Here is a 15,258-nt window from a genome sequence, read left to right on the forward strand (position 1 = left end):
TTATTCCAATCATTATATTAAAAGTAGTATACAGAAAATAAATACATAGACACGTGAAACTTTTTAAAAAAAATAAATGTAAACATCAAGGAGACTCTGTCACCTTGCCTATGCACAGCAAATTGACAGTCGCCACAAACACCCCCCCCTTCACCATGCTCACCTTGCCTGAGCACTCTTGCTGACCCTTTATGCGTTGAATTCAGCAGCAACACTGCCTAGCACTTCTGGGCAAGGGGGAGCAAGTCAGCTCCTGCCCTCTGGCACTGCTTGGAACTAGCAGCCAATCAATAGAACAACTGTCATATGACTGAGGGAGTGACTTTACTTCTTCCCTGGGTCACCACACTTTTAGGGTAGACTGAGACAGAGGAAGGACCGCTAAAAGAACAGAGGCAAAGTGTGTATAAGGGGGTCAGGGAGGCTCTTTGCAAAGACACTTTGACTTTCATAACCAAAGCAGACAGAGGGGCTTTATTAAAAGGGTAGGGCATGTTAACTTTTTAAAATTAATTTTTATTTGCAAAAGAAACTTTTGTTTACTTTTGTGAATGAGGTAAAACAAAATTTAAAAAATTCAATTTGCAAAGAATATGCAATCATGTACAAAAATTTAATAAAAAAAAAATTTTATTTACATGTCATGTGCTGACTTCAATCATCCAATCCTATGCAAATCCTATTCCTTGTACATGATCGTGTATTTTTTGTAATGAGAATTCTCACCTTGTTTTGCCTTATTCATCAAGATAAGCGAAAAGCTATTTTGCAAAACAAACAAGCACTACTCCATTAGGAAATCAGGGTCAGTGTATTTTTAATTAAAAAATTGCTTTTTAACTGAAACAATACGAGTAGCTATACATACAACAGATGTTCAAATGCAAAAACTTATTTTTAAGCTCTACAATGTCTAATGAAGCAAGTGGAAAAATCTCTGTTAAATGTATTCCGAAAAGGAATCCAAAGAACAAAGAAGATGGAAAGTAAGATAACCCATTTAGCGTGATCTGACTACAGCGAAGGGAAATATGACAACTATGTGTAGCACACCACCACTGTTTGTACTGCCTTATGAAATAAGTGATTTTGTCCAGAAAGTAAAACATTAAAACACATTTTTTTCTGCTGCAGATATACAGTACAGCAAGACTTTACAGGCAAATACCGAAATGCCACTATACGGGTAAGTATATGAACTTTGTCCTTAAGGCAGCCCTGCTTGCAGCAACACCACCATCCTTCAAAAAGAGCTTCCACCACACTCTTTTATGATCTTACGAATGCACTCAGTGGCCATAATTATTCCTATGGTGAGAGCTGTATTCTGCAGGACTGCTGTTGACTACAATGAGAACAGGTCCCCATGGGAATGAATAGGGCCACAGCACAAAGGCACAGGGTGAAACGTATGAAGTGAGGATACTTTCTGAAGAAAGGACGTGCAGCTGAGCAGGGCTGCACAGTGAGGATCGCTGCAATAACAGCAGTGGTAAATATCAGACTAGGGGGGTGTACCAAAGGTGCAGTAGTCTTAATTTTCCCCTAAATAGTGCAAGGGTTCAACATTGATATTTTTACATACACATGGGTATAAGAGCAATATATTTTTGTATGCGACTTTCCTTGTTAGTCCTCAACAACAAGGTATTGGAATTACCTGTGGTTTACATGCTCTATAAAAAGGACAGGTTTATGGCGCTATACCTGTTTGCTATCAATTTGAAGGGTAAAGGGGTGGGGTGGTTTGGCTATTGTTAGTTTGTATTTTATACTTTTGTATAGCCTATAATAAACACTGACATCTGATTTAACCCCCCTCCCCCTCAAGATTACAAAAGGCCTAAAAAGGCTACAGTCTTGTTTGCACAGGCACTGCATGCAGAAAACCATCCAGTACCCATGTTATTGGATCTGCATTCAAAGTATGAAGAAGGCAATAGAAATGAATAGCCAGGCACTGCCTAAAGATTGTAGCCAACACTTGGGCCTACGCAATGCAAAGGCAGGCCCACCAAAAGGATGACTGACCAAGTACACTACCATTCATGGAAGGGTACAGGAGAAGAGTCAGAACCTAATGCCAATTGTCCATATGAACAAGAGCATAGAACTTGTACATGTAGAAGGAGCTGCAAAAAGTGTGTATTGTGGCGTCTTAGAGGTGTTAATATTGCGCCACTCTTTTCCTGTCCATAATTGTCCCATGTCCTGCAATTTTTGCTATTGACGATTTCTCATGGAGTAGAAAAGTGTAAAATAGTTGACAAACTTAAAAGTACAAGTTCACCTTCATCAACATTTTACAAAAAGTGTAGTGCACTCTCTTCCTCTCTGGCTGTAGCAGCTAAACTGAGCCAGAGAAGGAGGGAACTCACAACTGCAAATGCTTGCAGTTTGAACAGCCCAGAGTTTGAGCGGTCATCGTTATTTTACAGCTGTATGTGGAATGGAGCAGGTGAAGCATTTTAAAGAGTGCTGGGATTTTATATTCGGGGAACATGGAATTGCATAGGGGGCTTTTTGGAAAACATTGCTGAAGTTGAACTTACACTTGAATGAATTTGACACGATAGAATTCTTACATTAAATATTTTCTTTTAAAAAATAATTAAAAAAAAAAAAAAAAAATCTAGTGTAAACTAGCATTTTCAAATGAAGTTCAATCTGTAGAAAACTTTATATATAAAAAAAAAAAAAAGATATTTGAGACAGAAAGCTGATAAAAAGTGGGTCCACTATGCCATATTTGCCAGCTACACAGACATTAACTGATGGCAAATGCAATTTGATCACTTGGGCATCTTCTCAGCATATTACTTATTTTCTTCGCCCACTCAGGCTTTTCAGTTCTTCTAGCTCTTTTTCCTTAAGATGCGATTCTGCAGTGGTCTCGGAGAGCTGTTAGAAAAGAGACATAACACACATAGATAATCTGTGAAATGTAACGTTTTTCTCAAATGAAGACATTGTCACAAGGATCAGAACATTGGCATTTCAAAATCTGGTTAATTAATCGCAGTGAACGCTCAAATGCTTGTGCAGATATATTCTAAAAAAAATTGATAGAAATGACAAATTATCCTTCCAAAAAAAAAAAAAAAAAAAAAAAAAAAAAAAGTTCTCTAGCATCTCTTGACTTCAAAACTTTCTGAGTTGCTGCCCCAGAAAACAAACACACTGATCAGGAAGTTAGGATTTGATGTAGGAACTTGTAATTTGCATACTTGTTTCAGGTGTCTGCATCAGAAATTACTAAAGCCTTTGTCAGAGGGTGAATTTCACAGTGGCAGCCTCCAAAGTTTCCCTTTAAAGCTAGATCCCAATTTCCTGCCTTCTCAGGCTGTGGCTGAAAATAGTATCCCAGGTCCCTCGCCTTCTGAAGCATGATCATGCATGTTCAGTAGACTGGCTCACTACAATTTAATAGTTCACACTGGAACTTCTCTCACTCTCCTACTGCAAAGTCAATTTCTACAGCCTCCTCTGCAGTATCAAGGTGCTGCAATCCTGGTTTTCCTACAGAAACATGTATTTTTCAGGCATCCAATATTTTCATTAGCCACTCAATATGCACTATGCCAATAAGACTGCAAGGAGTGCACTTCCTACATTCTGGAATACAACTAGCACAACACCAAGTTCCTGCCAAGCATGTCCTCAGGGACAAAAATAAACTTAGGGTAAAAGGCAAGAAGGACCATTTTTTGCACTTCATATCCTTGAAATTGTGGGTGAATTCACTGGTCAGATGTCTGATATGGAAAATGAACTAACATATGTAAAATATGTTTTAGGTTTTTTTTCGGTCTCTTACCATGTCTAGTAAGATGTCTACTTTCAGGCGAAGCAAGTTATTTTCTTCCTCCAGCTGTAGATTTCTTTTTCGAAGACGTTGGAGTTCTTTCTGCGACCCAGTTCCACCCGATTCTGTAATAAGAATATATTAGAAGACTAAAAAGAGAACAAAGCTAATCAGCAGGGAGAAAGTAAATTCTAGAAAACAGTGTAAACTGCATGTATAATCTATCAACTTCATGGTCTTGTACTCTTAACTACTTCAATACCGGGCACTTTTTCTCAGCTGTCTTCTCCCTCTGTTCTTCCTCCGATCTTCTCCTGACGCTCACTCCTGCTGTAATGCTGTCGTAAGCCATTACTTATATAGCCATGGGTTTGGCCACCCGGTGACATCATCTGGAGGCCCCCCTTGTGACGTCACCGCCCGATGCATAGTGACGTTACATGGGGCGGGGCCTCCGAATGATGTCACCAGGTGGCCACGCCCCATGGCTAAGTTATGGCACACAACGGACCTAGCAATACAGTGGGAGAGAGAGTCGGGAGAAGATCGGAGGAAGAACAGATTACGACAGCAGAGGAGAGAAGAGAACCATCAGAGAGAGAAGACAGCAGAGGAGAGAAGAGAACCGGCAGAGGGAGAAGACAGCAGAGGAGAGAAGAGAACCGGCAGAGGGAGAAGACAGCAGAGGAGAGAAGAGAACCGGCAGAGGGAGAAGACAGCAGAGGAGAGAAGAGAACCGGCAGAGGGAGAAGACAGCAGAGGAGAGAAGAGGACCGGCAGAGGGAGAAGACAGCAGAGGAGAGAACCGGCAGTGAAAGAAGAACCAGAGGAAGATATCAGCAGAGGGAGAAGAACCGGGAGGATGAAGACATTTCCAGAGGGGAGAAGAAATCAGAAGGAGAAGAGACGCCGGAGCTGCTTTAATAAATTAGTTTGTCAAAAACCTGTGTAATGTTTATATTTTTGACATTTTTTTTTGGTGAATGGGTACCCCATACTCATTCACATAGGGTGTGTGTGTGTGTGTGGGGGGGGGGGGTTTGTCAGGATCTGGAGGCCCCCTTGCTTGCTAAAGGGGGCTTTCAGATTCCGATAAGCTCCCCACCCGCAGACCCCGACAACCACCGGCCAGGGTTGTCGGGGAGAGGCCCTTGTCCCCATCAACATGGGGGCAAGATGCTTTGGTGTAGGGGAGCGCAGGGCTGGTATGTTAAGGGACTGGTATGGATTTTGGGGGAACCCCCCCTTTTTTTGGCATGGGGATTCCCCTTAAAATCCATACCCTTCGGTCTGGTATGGTGTTGGAGGGGAAACTCTATGCCGTTTTTTTTTTTTTTTTTTGGCGTGGGGTTCCCCTTCAAGATACACACACAGAGCACAAGTCGCATTCCAAAGTCAGATCAGTTAAGACGATGATACAACTTCAATGATATTCAATGGGCTGAAGTAGGATCAAAGTCGGACCAAAGTAGTGCAGGATGTACGGGATGCCATAAAATCTGATCTTAGTGCAGAATTATGGGGAAATCAGTACATCAATCACACAAGCAGCAAATTACATTTTCAGGGGTAATAGTATGTGAATTACTAAAGCGCTGCTGTGTGCTAGATAAAGTTTCAAGGGTGTTCTGTACACCATCTGTATACAAAAAAAGAAAGAGAGAAAGAAAGAAAGGAAAAAAAAAAAAATTACATTGCAATTTATAAAAAACTACAGCGCTGCAGATTGAAAAGGAAAGGTAATTTTTAATAACATTCAATTACAATAGGACACTGGCTTGTGCAGGCCCCCACGTACACTTCAGGGCTACGGGTCCTGCATTGTACATGATAATATAATTGTGTGACCACAACACCTTATAGAAGAGGCTTTGGGGGACCAGTGCCACACATAGAGGGAGCCTGTTGGAGCAAGAAATAACTGATAGACGAGTCAGTTTTTTTGTTCAACCAGCAGCCTGCAGCGCTGATCCATTGGGGAAAATCCAACAGGGTGGTTGTACAGAGGTACATTTTTTGTAATTCCCAGAGTTGAGCTTTACGATTTAAATTTACGTATCTCACAATCATTTTAAAACATTGACCAAAATGTGATTGCCTTTAGCCAATAGATATTCAAACTGTTCAAAACCCCAGCACTTAAAGTGGAGTTCCACCCACTTTTACAACTCTTCAGCATCCCTCACTAAACTGTGCACTGTAAACGAATTGGATATTTTAAAATTTTTCTCAGCACCTACTGTATATCTACTGTATTCATTTTTCACTTCCTCCTCCCTGGCCGTGGCCCATTGCATCATTTCCTGTTTGCAATGCCTTCTGGGAAGGGGCGGCAACTTCCTCTGACACTGCCGTTGCTATGGAAACCTGACCTGAAACCTATTACACTGCTTGTGATCCAGGAAGAAATACAGTCTGGCTTCAGATGCCCACACTTAAGATGGCCACAGCCTGCTGTAAGTTTATAAAATAACAAACTACTGCTATAAACTAACAAAACAGACCTTAGTTTACAGACTAACTTTACTAGAATACATTAAGCTCGTGTATTATAGGGGTATTTTTATTTAAAAAGTATAATTTCGGTCGGAACACCACTTTAACTATTTCTGTACTTTTTACAATCCTACACATTGAATACAATGCAAATCTTTTATTTTATATTTTATTTTTTTCAATTTAAATACACTTAAAGGAAATCTATGGTCACAGCATACACTTTCATTTTATACTATCAGCATTGTAATAGCAATGTTAGCTAGGTTTGAAAATTCAAAATAAGCTTTCTTGAAAAATCATTTATGAGTACTGCTTGTATGCTGGCCATCTTTTTCATCAACTTTATGGATTCCCTGCATGCTTTGCAGCTTCTCCTCTTCAACTTTCAATCTTTAAGGGCTACATATCCCACGGTGCTTTGCTGCCTGAAAGCATCGACTGCTTTACTACCTCCTGAAACGCCTTGTTTCAGCACCTCCTAGTTCAGAAGGAAGGCTCTGTATATAAGAGGTACCTACTCAGGCAAAGTGACCATGTGTCACAGAACTCAAGTAAGTAAATGTGTGCCAGACTGAGCAGACGTGATCCCTGAGAGCTCCTGGAGTATAGCTGAATCCTTCATCCGTACACTGACATAGTGCTTCCCGGTGGGTCTCCCTTGGGTCTGGATGCCTTCCAGAACTCCCGGCATCCAAAAGCGGGGTAAGAGACTGAAATTTCCCCCGAACATTCCTCAGGATAGCGGTCCGCTCTCCTGCTCTCCGGTCCCTCCTGCGCGCCATTCCAACATGGCGTCGCAAACAGACCACGAGGCGGACCTACAGGGTTACCTGAGCTTATGGCTGCCATTACTTCTTGCCAGGCAGCTGTCACTCCTTGCCAATCTGCCTTGGCTTCCAAAATAGAAGAAGTTCAATTGGATGTGGGATTACTAAGGCAGGACATTGATAAAATCAGATCCAGAGTGTCGGAGGCTGAGCAGCGTGTGGGGTCGGTGGAGGATACGGTGACAGACCATGCTGCCTCTATCCGTACACTGCAAACAAAGGTCAGGGCCCTTGAATACAGAGCTGAGGACGCGGAGAACCGCAGTAGACGTAACAACCTGCGGATTGTGGGTCTACCTGAGGGGAAATCACCGGCCCTATTCACGGAGGACCTGCTGCGCTCGCTGCTGCCCTCTGCACAGCTCTCCCCTTACTTTGCAGTCGAGAGAGCGCACCGTGTCCCCCCAAGACCGGGCCCGGAGGGGTCCCCCCCACGCACCTTCATCCTCCGGTTACTGAATTTTCGGGACAGAGATGAGCTATTAAGGGCCTTCCGTGCTGCAGGTGAGCTTCCCTACCATAATGTCAAGCTCCTCTTGTTTCCGGACTATATCATGGAGACCCAGCGGCAGCGCCGCTCTTTTGATGCAGTCAAGATCGGTCTGAGGAAAAGAGGAGTTAAGTACAGCATATTGTTTCCTGCAAAGCTCCGAGTGGTGGACGGCGAGACGATCCGCTTCTTTACCAACCCTAAGGATGTGGCTGCCTGGTTGGAAACTCTACCTCCATAAGATGTCGGGGCGACTCACCTGTCATTGTTGGCGTTTTGTTGCTGCGGTTGGCAGTGCTATTTGCTGATCTGAGATAGGTATTACCCAGTGACTCTTCCATTTTTGTGCCCTTCTTTTGACTTGTAAGCTCTGATAACATGGATGCAGGTTTTGAGGAAATATACAGGATGAACATAATCCACCATGCTTCATATCTGCACAACCTCTGAACACACCAAGAAGAAGGGAGGTTTACTTTCCCCTGCATTTCAGTTAGGGCTCACTGAACAGGGGCTGTGTTCACTGTTTCATCCTGAACTGCCCTTCCTGGAAATGTACAAAAGGGTATCTTTCTATATATGACTGGTTCTAAGTTGCAACAGAGCAATAAGTATGTTCCCCTGCCGAGGCAGGTGATTGTCAGTTTCTTTTTCTTTTTGACTTTATAATTTTTCTCAGTTGTGCTACTCCAAGCTCAGGGAATTTTCCTATTCATACTCGCACTTGGTCGTTTTGACATTGGGAATGTAAATCCATTGCTTTCGGTCGTGCAACCCTAACTAGATAGTTATAGTCAGTTGACTATGGGTTTTTTGGGATCCAGGTGTTCCTCACTGTTCCGAGGTGCACGGGGTGGGGGGAGTTAGCACTTGCTAACCTATGTTGGGCGTTTTGGTTTAACACGTGTTACACAAGTAATGTTGGTCTTTTACTTAAAATGTTGGTTGATTGCTTCACTGTTCTCTATGGTACGGCTCACTTAAATACATGTCTGCAGGTTTGGGACTTGGTGGAGGTCGCGGAATATCTCCTATGGCTGTTATGGCGCATGACACCACCGGTTACAAACCTGTTAAGATTCTTTGCTTCCTCCCCCTATGGCTGAATGCTTAGTAGTGACATGGAATGTGAGGGGTCTTAATTCTGCTATAAAGCGCTCACTAGTAATTAATTGTTTGCGGAAGATCCGTCCACAGGTGTGTATTCTTAGCTAGACACATCTAATGGGCTCCCGAGTCATGAGCTTAAAACGGGCCTGGGTGGGAGCTCACTACCATGCAACCTATTCCAGTTATCCCAGGGGGGTCAGTGTTTTAGTGCACAAATCCCTGCCTTTTCAGCTCCTGGATGTTAAGCTCGACCCGGGGGGGGGGGGGGGGGAGATATGTGCTCCTACGTGCTCGGATTTCGGAGGTACCTATTGTGGTGGTGGGCATCTACCTTCCCCCCCAGCCGATATAGATGTGCTCCATGTACTGATGCAGCAGGTTACACTTTATAATGTAGAGAACGTATTATTCATTGGTGACTTTAATATGGCCCCCTCCCCAGGGTTGGACAGACTGCATGCTTCCGGTTCACAGCCGCTGGGTTTGACCCACTGGGCCTCCACCTTCCACATGATTGACGTTTGGCGTCATTTCCACCCCTCTGATAGGGAATTTACTTGCCTCTCTACCACATACCGGACCCTGTCCCGTATCGGCCTGGCTTTTGCCTCCTCGGCTTTGCTGCGTAGAGTGGTCTCCTCTGAGATCCTCTCACGAGGAATTTCGGACCATGCTCCGGTGTCTGTCACATTGAGGCTCTCAGAGGTGGTGGGTGTGGGTGTATGGAGGCTGTCCAAAATACTGGATCATGGACCCAGATATTCAAGAGGAGATGCCAGAGGCGCTGTGTAACTTCTGGATGGCAGGCTCTGCTGGACCTCTAGTGGTTTGGGATGCCCTTAAATCATGGATTAGGAGCACGTACAAGCTCGCATAGCCGCAAAAAAGAGGCAATCTGCACAGTCTCTGAGGCAGTTGGAAGAACAAGCACGGGTTAAAGAGGCTGAATATGTATGGTCTCCCAATCAGGGAACTTATGTGCCCTGGCAAGATATTCTGAGGGAATTGTCCCTGTTTAGAATTGAACTCACCAAGAAGGATATGCTTGATAGTGCTCAGAGGGTATTTGAATTCGGGGATAAGAATGGGAGACTGTTGGCTTGGTTGGCAAAGGGTCAATATATGGTGACTCATATTGGTAGGGTAAAGGATTTAGATGGCCATTTGCTGACAGCCCCGGTTGATATCAGTGCTAGATTCTTAGACTTTTACCAGACCCTATACTCCTCTAGAGCAGACTTTCGTGCCCCCGAGCTTGCGCAATACCTTGACCAGATCCCACTTCCTGCGTTGACAAGAGAGAAGATTTGGATAGAGATGTCTCCCTTGAGGAGGTGCAGGAGGCACTAGGATCTATGCAGTCGGGCAAATCTCCAGGACCCGATGGAATTCCTATTGAATTTTATTCGGTTTATCAGGATTTTCTGGCCCCGAGATTAACTTCACTACTGCATCAATCCTCTGACTTGGACTCCTTTCCAGAGTCCTGGTCCGAGGCGATAGTGGTCTTGGTGCCCAAACCCGGTAAGGACCCTGAAGAGTGTGCCTCCTACCGGCCTATTTCCTTAATTAATGCGGATGCCAAGTTTTTGGCAAAAATTCTAGCTCGTAGGCTTAGTGGGGTGATGGAGGACCTCGTGCATGTAGACCAGACTGGGTTCATGCCGGGTAAGGGCACGGATATTAATATCAGGCGCCTGTTTCTAAATTTAGCCATCTCCCATCAGAATGTAGGCACTAGCCTCTCTGGATGCGGAGAAGGCTTTTGATTCTGTTGAGTGGGAGTACCTGTGGGCGGTGTTGCGTAGATTCGGCGTGGGACCTAAGTTTCTACATTGGCTGGGGTTATTGTATAAAGCTCCTAGGACAAGGATTCGGGTTAATATTGTTTCAGATTTTTTTCTCCTGCAGAGGGGGACCCGACAGGGTTGCCCGCTATCACCCAGCCTTTTTGCTTTGGCCTTGGAGCCCCTGGCAGTTTTAGTCAGGGAATCTCAAGATATTAAAGGACTTAGGGTTGGCCCTCTGGAGGAGAAAATTTCACTATACGCAGATGATACGCGGTTATATTTGCAGGATGCTGGCCCTTCCCTACAGGCCGCTCTGGCTGCCTTTGATGAATTTGGCAGGTTTTAGGGAATTCGGATCAACTGGGGGAAGTCTGTCTTGTTCCCTCTTGATGCGCAGACTAGACAATCTGCGGCTCAATCTGCGTTGCGTTGGGTAGAGGAATTTGTATATTTGGGCATTAGAGTCACTCGAGACCCACAATCCTTCAAACGCCTTAATCTTCAGCCTGTAGTGTCACGCCTAAAGGACCACTGCTCTAGATGGGCTAATTTACCCCTTAACTTATTAGGACGAACTAACATCATAAAAATGATCTATCTTCCTAAATTTATTTATCTTTTCCGGAACTGCCCTGTTTTGCTACCCTGATCCTTCTTCAGGGAAATAGATGGCTGCATTGGCTCCTTCCTGTGGCAGGGCTCCCCTCCTCGCCTGGCCAGATCGACCCTGCAGCTACCGGTGGAATGTGGTGGACTGGCTTTGCCCAGTCTGTTACTCTACTATAGGGCGGCCATTTTTGTAACGGTTAGGTGGTGGTTGGAACAGTCTAGAGCCAATGCTGCTGTCTGCCTTGAGGCAACTGTTGTGGGTTCCCTCAGGGAGTTAGGTAACCTTATATATCGAGGTGCCTCACCATACCCTTTATTGCCGACCCCTACCAGGACTACTCTTGGGGTGTGGAGTCTAGCCAGGAGACGGTTTGTTTCTCCAGGCAAATGGTCTCCCTTTTGCCCACTGTGGGGCAACCCATCATTCCCACACCTTAGGTCGATCCCTGACCCGCAACTATGGGCCCGGTATAACATTAAAATACTGAAAGATGTAGTGGTGGCAGGGTCTCTGTGTTCCTTTCGGAGTTGTCTAGCAGGTACGGTCTCCCTGGTTGGATGATATTCCGATACTAATCAGTTACGGCACGCATTCCGGGCACAATTCCCAACATCACTCGATCTTGAATCTGATGCGGTGGAGGATTTGCTGGCCCAAGAGTCTCTATCCAAGCCTTTGTCTGCAATATACCTAACTCGAATTAGGAAAGACTCCCCAAAGATGGACATACTCTGGAATCGATAGGAGGCTGACATCCCGACACTAGACAGACAATCATGGGAAGACAGTTTTGAGGACGGTTTTAGACTACTGATACCTTCTAGGGATAAATTAGTACAAACAAAATTCTTCCATAGGGTGTACCTCACGCCTCAGAGGATGCACAGAATATATCCGGAGAGGTCCCCGTACTGCCCGCGTTGCCACTCTCCTGATAGCTCCTACATCCACATGTTTTGGGCCTACCCTAAACTATCACTATATTGGTCTGCCATTATGGAGGGAATTAATGCTCGTCTACAACTTGAAATAACCTTAACACCTGAATTAGCCTTACTGGGCATACACGATGATGACTAGAGACCTAGATATACCAAGTTGCTAGTCTCGCTGTTGCTCTTCTATGCTAAAAAAGAGATTTTATTAAAGTGGATTTCTACCAGGCCTCCAACAGTGGGGGCGTGGGAAAATTCTGTTAATGCTGTCCTTCCTATGTATGAGGGTATGGCAGCCTTGGACTGAACCTGGTTGCGATCTACATTGAATGTAACCTAGCACATTTCTGCTATCTGTCTGTGGTTTCCTACACTGTGCTGGTGCCCCCCCAGTCCCCCTTTTTTTTCTATCCCTAATCCCCTATTCTATCCCCTATTCTTTCCCATCCAATCCTCCTCTACCCATCTCCTTCCTTGTCCCTCCCCTTCTCCTCTCCACCTCCTAATGCTGACATTATGCACAAATAGATACTACCGTATGTGATGTAACTGCTCCTCCTATAAGACATGTACAGCTCTAATTGTGACTACTGTATTGTTTTCCTTTTCCTGTATTGTTTTCCTACTGTATTCCTTTTCTGTATTGTGTACCATAACTTCTTAAATAAAGACCAAAAAAAAAAAAAAGTAAATGTGTGGGGATCTTAACAAAGTAAGTTTAAAAACTTCAAGATCATCCAGATTTTTAGAGTAGGCTAGAAATAATTGAAAATTAATTTAGAAAGAAATATTTGATTTTACATTTTGACTATAGATACTCTTAATTGTATTTATATCACGGTTCTTTTACAACGTAGTCAAAATGCTACCTTTGTAATGTAGTCTTTATGGAAAATATCTAACTTACTATATTGTTTTGAAGAATCATAACAAACTCCAATTTTCATGCTAGTCTGCAAATAAAATCGCTTACCAGCTATCCATTGTCCATTTTCAAATTTTAAACTTTGGCCTGCAATGCTGATACTTGGAGAACCATAATCTAGACCCAGTTCTACTTCTTTGGTTGTTCGATCCAGCTAGAAGACAAAAAAAAAAAGGGGAAGAAGAATAAAAGTAGACCAGAAGACCGGTAAAAACTGAAATATACCTAAACTGCACAGCTGGTAATATTAGAGTCCAGTGTCACTCGTTCATTTCAGTAGATTCCTGTATGAACGATTCATACTGACAGTCTTGTTCTCTCCACAGCATGCTCTATGTTAAAGTAATATGGCTGAGAGGGAGAGACCACTGATCCCTGTCGGAATCATGGGCACCGACTTTCTGACAGAATGGCGGTTTAGGTGTGTGAAGTCATTGATTATTTAGAGCTGCTTTAAGTGAAATCCCTAGGTTCCCAGCATAACTTCAGACACATTTCAATTGTACCGACAATGTTTAAACGGGAGATGTGGATACACAGAGCGCTCCATATGTTGTACTTTTTTCTTTTTTCTTACATTTTTTGGAACGCTCTACAGCGGAGGTCGGCAACCCATCAATCTCAATCTACCTGTTGATCTGACAGGTAGATCGTGACCCGACATCCTGATTGCACCTGCCGAATGTAGATAGAACAGCTGAGCAGCTGCCCCGATCACATCCCACACGCAGAGCTGCAGTGGGGTGCCAGTACGCTCTTGCACTCGGCACTAGTGTGGACAGTAATAAATTCTGTCAAGCGGAGTGATCTCCACCCGACAGATGATTTCTAGTCCCAGCCTCTGAATGGATGTCAGAGGACAGGAGAGGAAGACAGCGTGGCGCTGGCACAAGCACTGTAAATGCAAGTAACAAGTTTTTTAGAGTGAGGAGTGGGGGGGTGGGGGGGCAGTGAAGGGGTTAATGGCGGCATGTGTCAGTGTTAATTACCCCTTTATTCTGAATTAGTGGTCAATGGCAGTGTTTAATAAACCCCTTCATGCTGCAGCATAAAGGGGTTAATTGTTAATTAACACGGACACTGGTGCCACTAATGCAGCACAAAAGCATTAATTAACTGCGACTGGTAATTAATGCATCAGTGACCAATAGCAGCATATTAACCCCTTCATGCTGCATAAGTGGCACCAGTGTCAGTGTTAATTAACCCCTTTTTATGCTGCAGCATGAAGGGGTTATTAAACACTGCCACTGACCACTAATGCAACATAAAGGAGTAATTAACACTGACACTGGTTCCACTAATGCAGCACAAAGGGGTTAATTACTGCCACTGCCCACCAATACGGAGAATAGTTTGAAATAACACTACTACTGATCATCAGTGCACCGGAGAGTGGCGAGAAGGGGAGGGACACCCTTCCACTGCCTGTAAAAGCATTCCAGCAGCTAATTAGCCACTAGGATTGCTTTTACAAAAAACAGCATTGCCTGCCTGAAAAGGCAGCCTGTAGCTGGGGTATACCCCTTTAAACCCGCAAACTAAATGTACATTAGCCGGTCATAAAGTGCTTTTTTTAATGCAGAATTCCAGCTTAAACCTAACTAGACTTAAAAATGCCCCTTCCCCTCTTAACAAATATGTTTAACCTATTTTTAGGCCGCTCCAATCTGGTCATGTTATCTCACCTGTGTGAGCCCGTGGCGTATGCAGGGGAGAGGAAGAAGGACCAATAACAGCTGGGACATGGGAACCTATGGGTGATATCATTGCTCCAGGTTTTACCAGCCGTTGTCAAGCGCTGTCTTCTCTGCAGCTGCTGCTGGCTGACACAGGGAAGATCTCATGACCGGGGCAGGCTGAAAATAGATTCGTTTTTCCTTTTTTTGTTTTGTTTTTTTTACAGTGACATTTGTTTATTTGTATACACTTTCTTTATGCCATTCTTTTCATTGGGGCCTTGCTAGATATCTTTCCCCCCCCATGTTGCTTAGGTAGATCTCCACTTCTCAAAGGTGGCTTGCCTCTGCTCTACAGTATGTATCTGCAGCCCTCCTTGAAAACAATTGTTGGTACTGTTGTAATTGTTGGTTGGTGCTACTGGGAACCTATTGATGTCACTCAGAGCCACTCATCTAAGCCGCACAACTGTCAGGAAATCAGTGGCTGAAACTCTGACAGGGCCTAATGCTCTCCAACTTAAGTGGATACACTGTAGCTGGGGTTATTCATACATTGTTATTGAAACACTGATTTAGTAAAGGAAA

At 44.0% G+C, this 15,258-nt stretch overlaps 1 protein-coding gene across 2 annotated transcripts in view; it reads right to left on the reverse strand.

Annotated features, from left to right (window-relative positions):
• Positions 1–15,258, reverse strand: part of CBY1 (chibby 1, beta catenin antagonist) — a 28,181-nt gene continuing 12,923 nt past the window's right edge. For both annotated transcript variants that reach the window (XM_073592525.1, XM_073592526.1), the window contains exons 3-5: positions 13,040–13,145; positions 3,818–3,930; positions 1–2,901 (exon numbers count right to left, since the gene is read on the reverse strand). In XM_073592525.1, the coding sequence (XP_073448626.1) occupies positions 2,821–2,901; positions 3,818–3,930; positions 13,040–13,145 (300 nt within the window). In that variant the 3' untranslated portion in view covers positions 1–2,820. The remainder of the gene's footprint in view (positions 2,902–3,817; positions 3,931–13,039; positions 13,146–15,258) is intronic.

Source organism: Aquarana catesbeiana, linkage group LG07, assembly GCF_042186555.1.
Source record: "Aquarana catesbeiana isolate 2022-GZ linkage group LG07, ASM4218655v1, whole genome shotgun sequence".
Taxonomy (NCBI): Eukaryota; Metazoa; Chordata; class Amphibia; order Anura; family Ranidae; genus Aquarana; species Aquarana catesbeiana.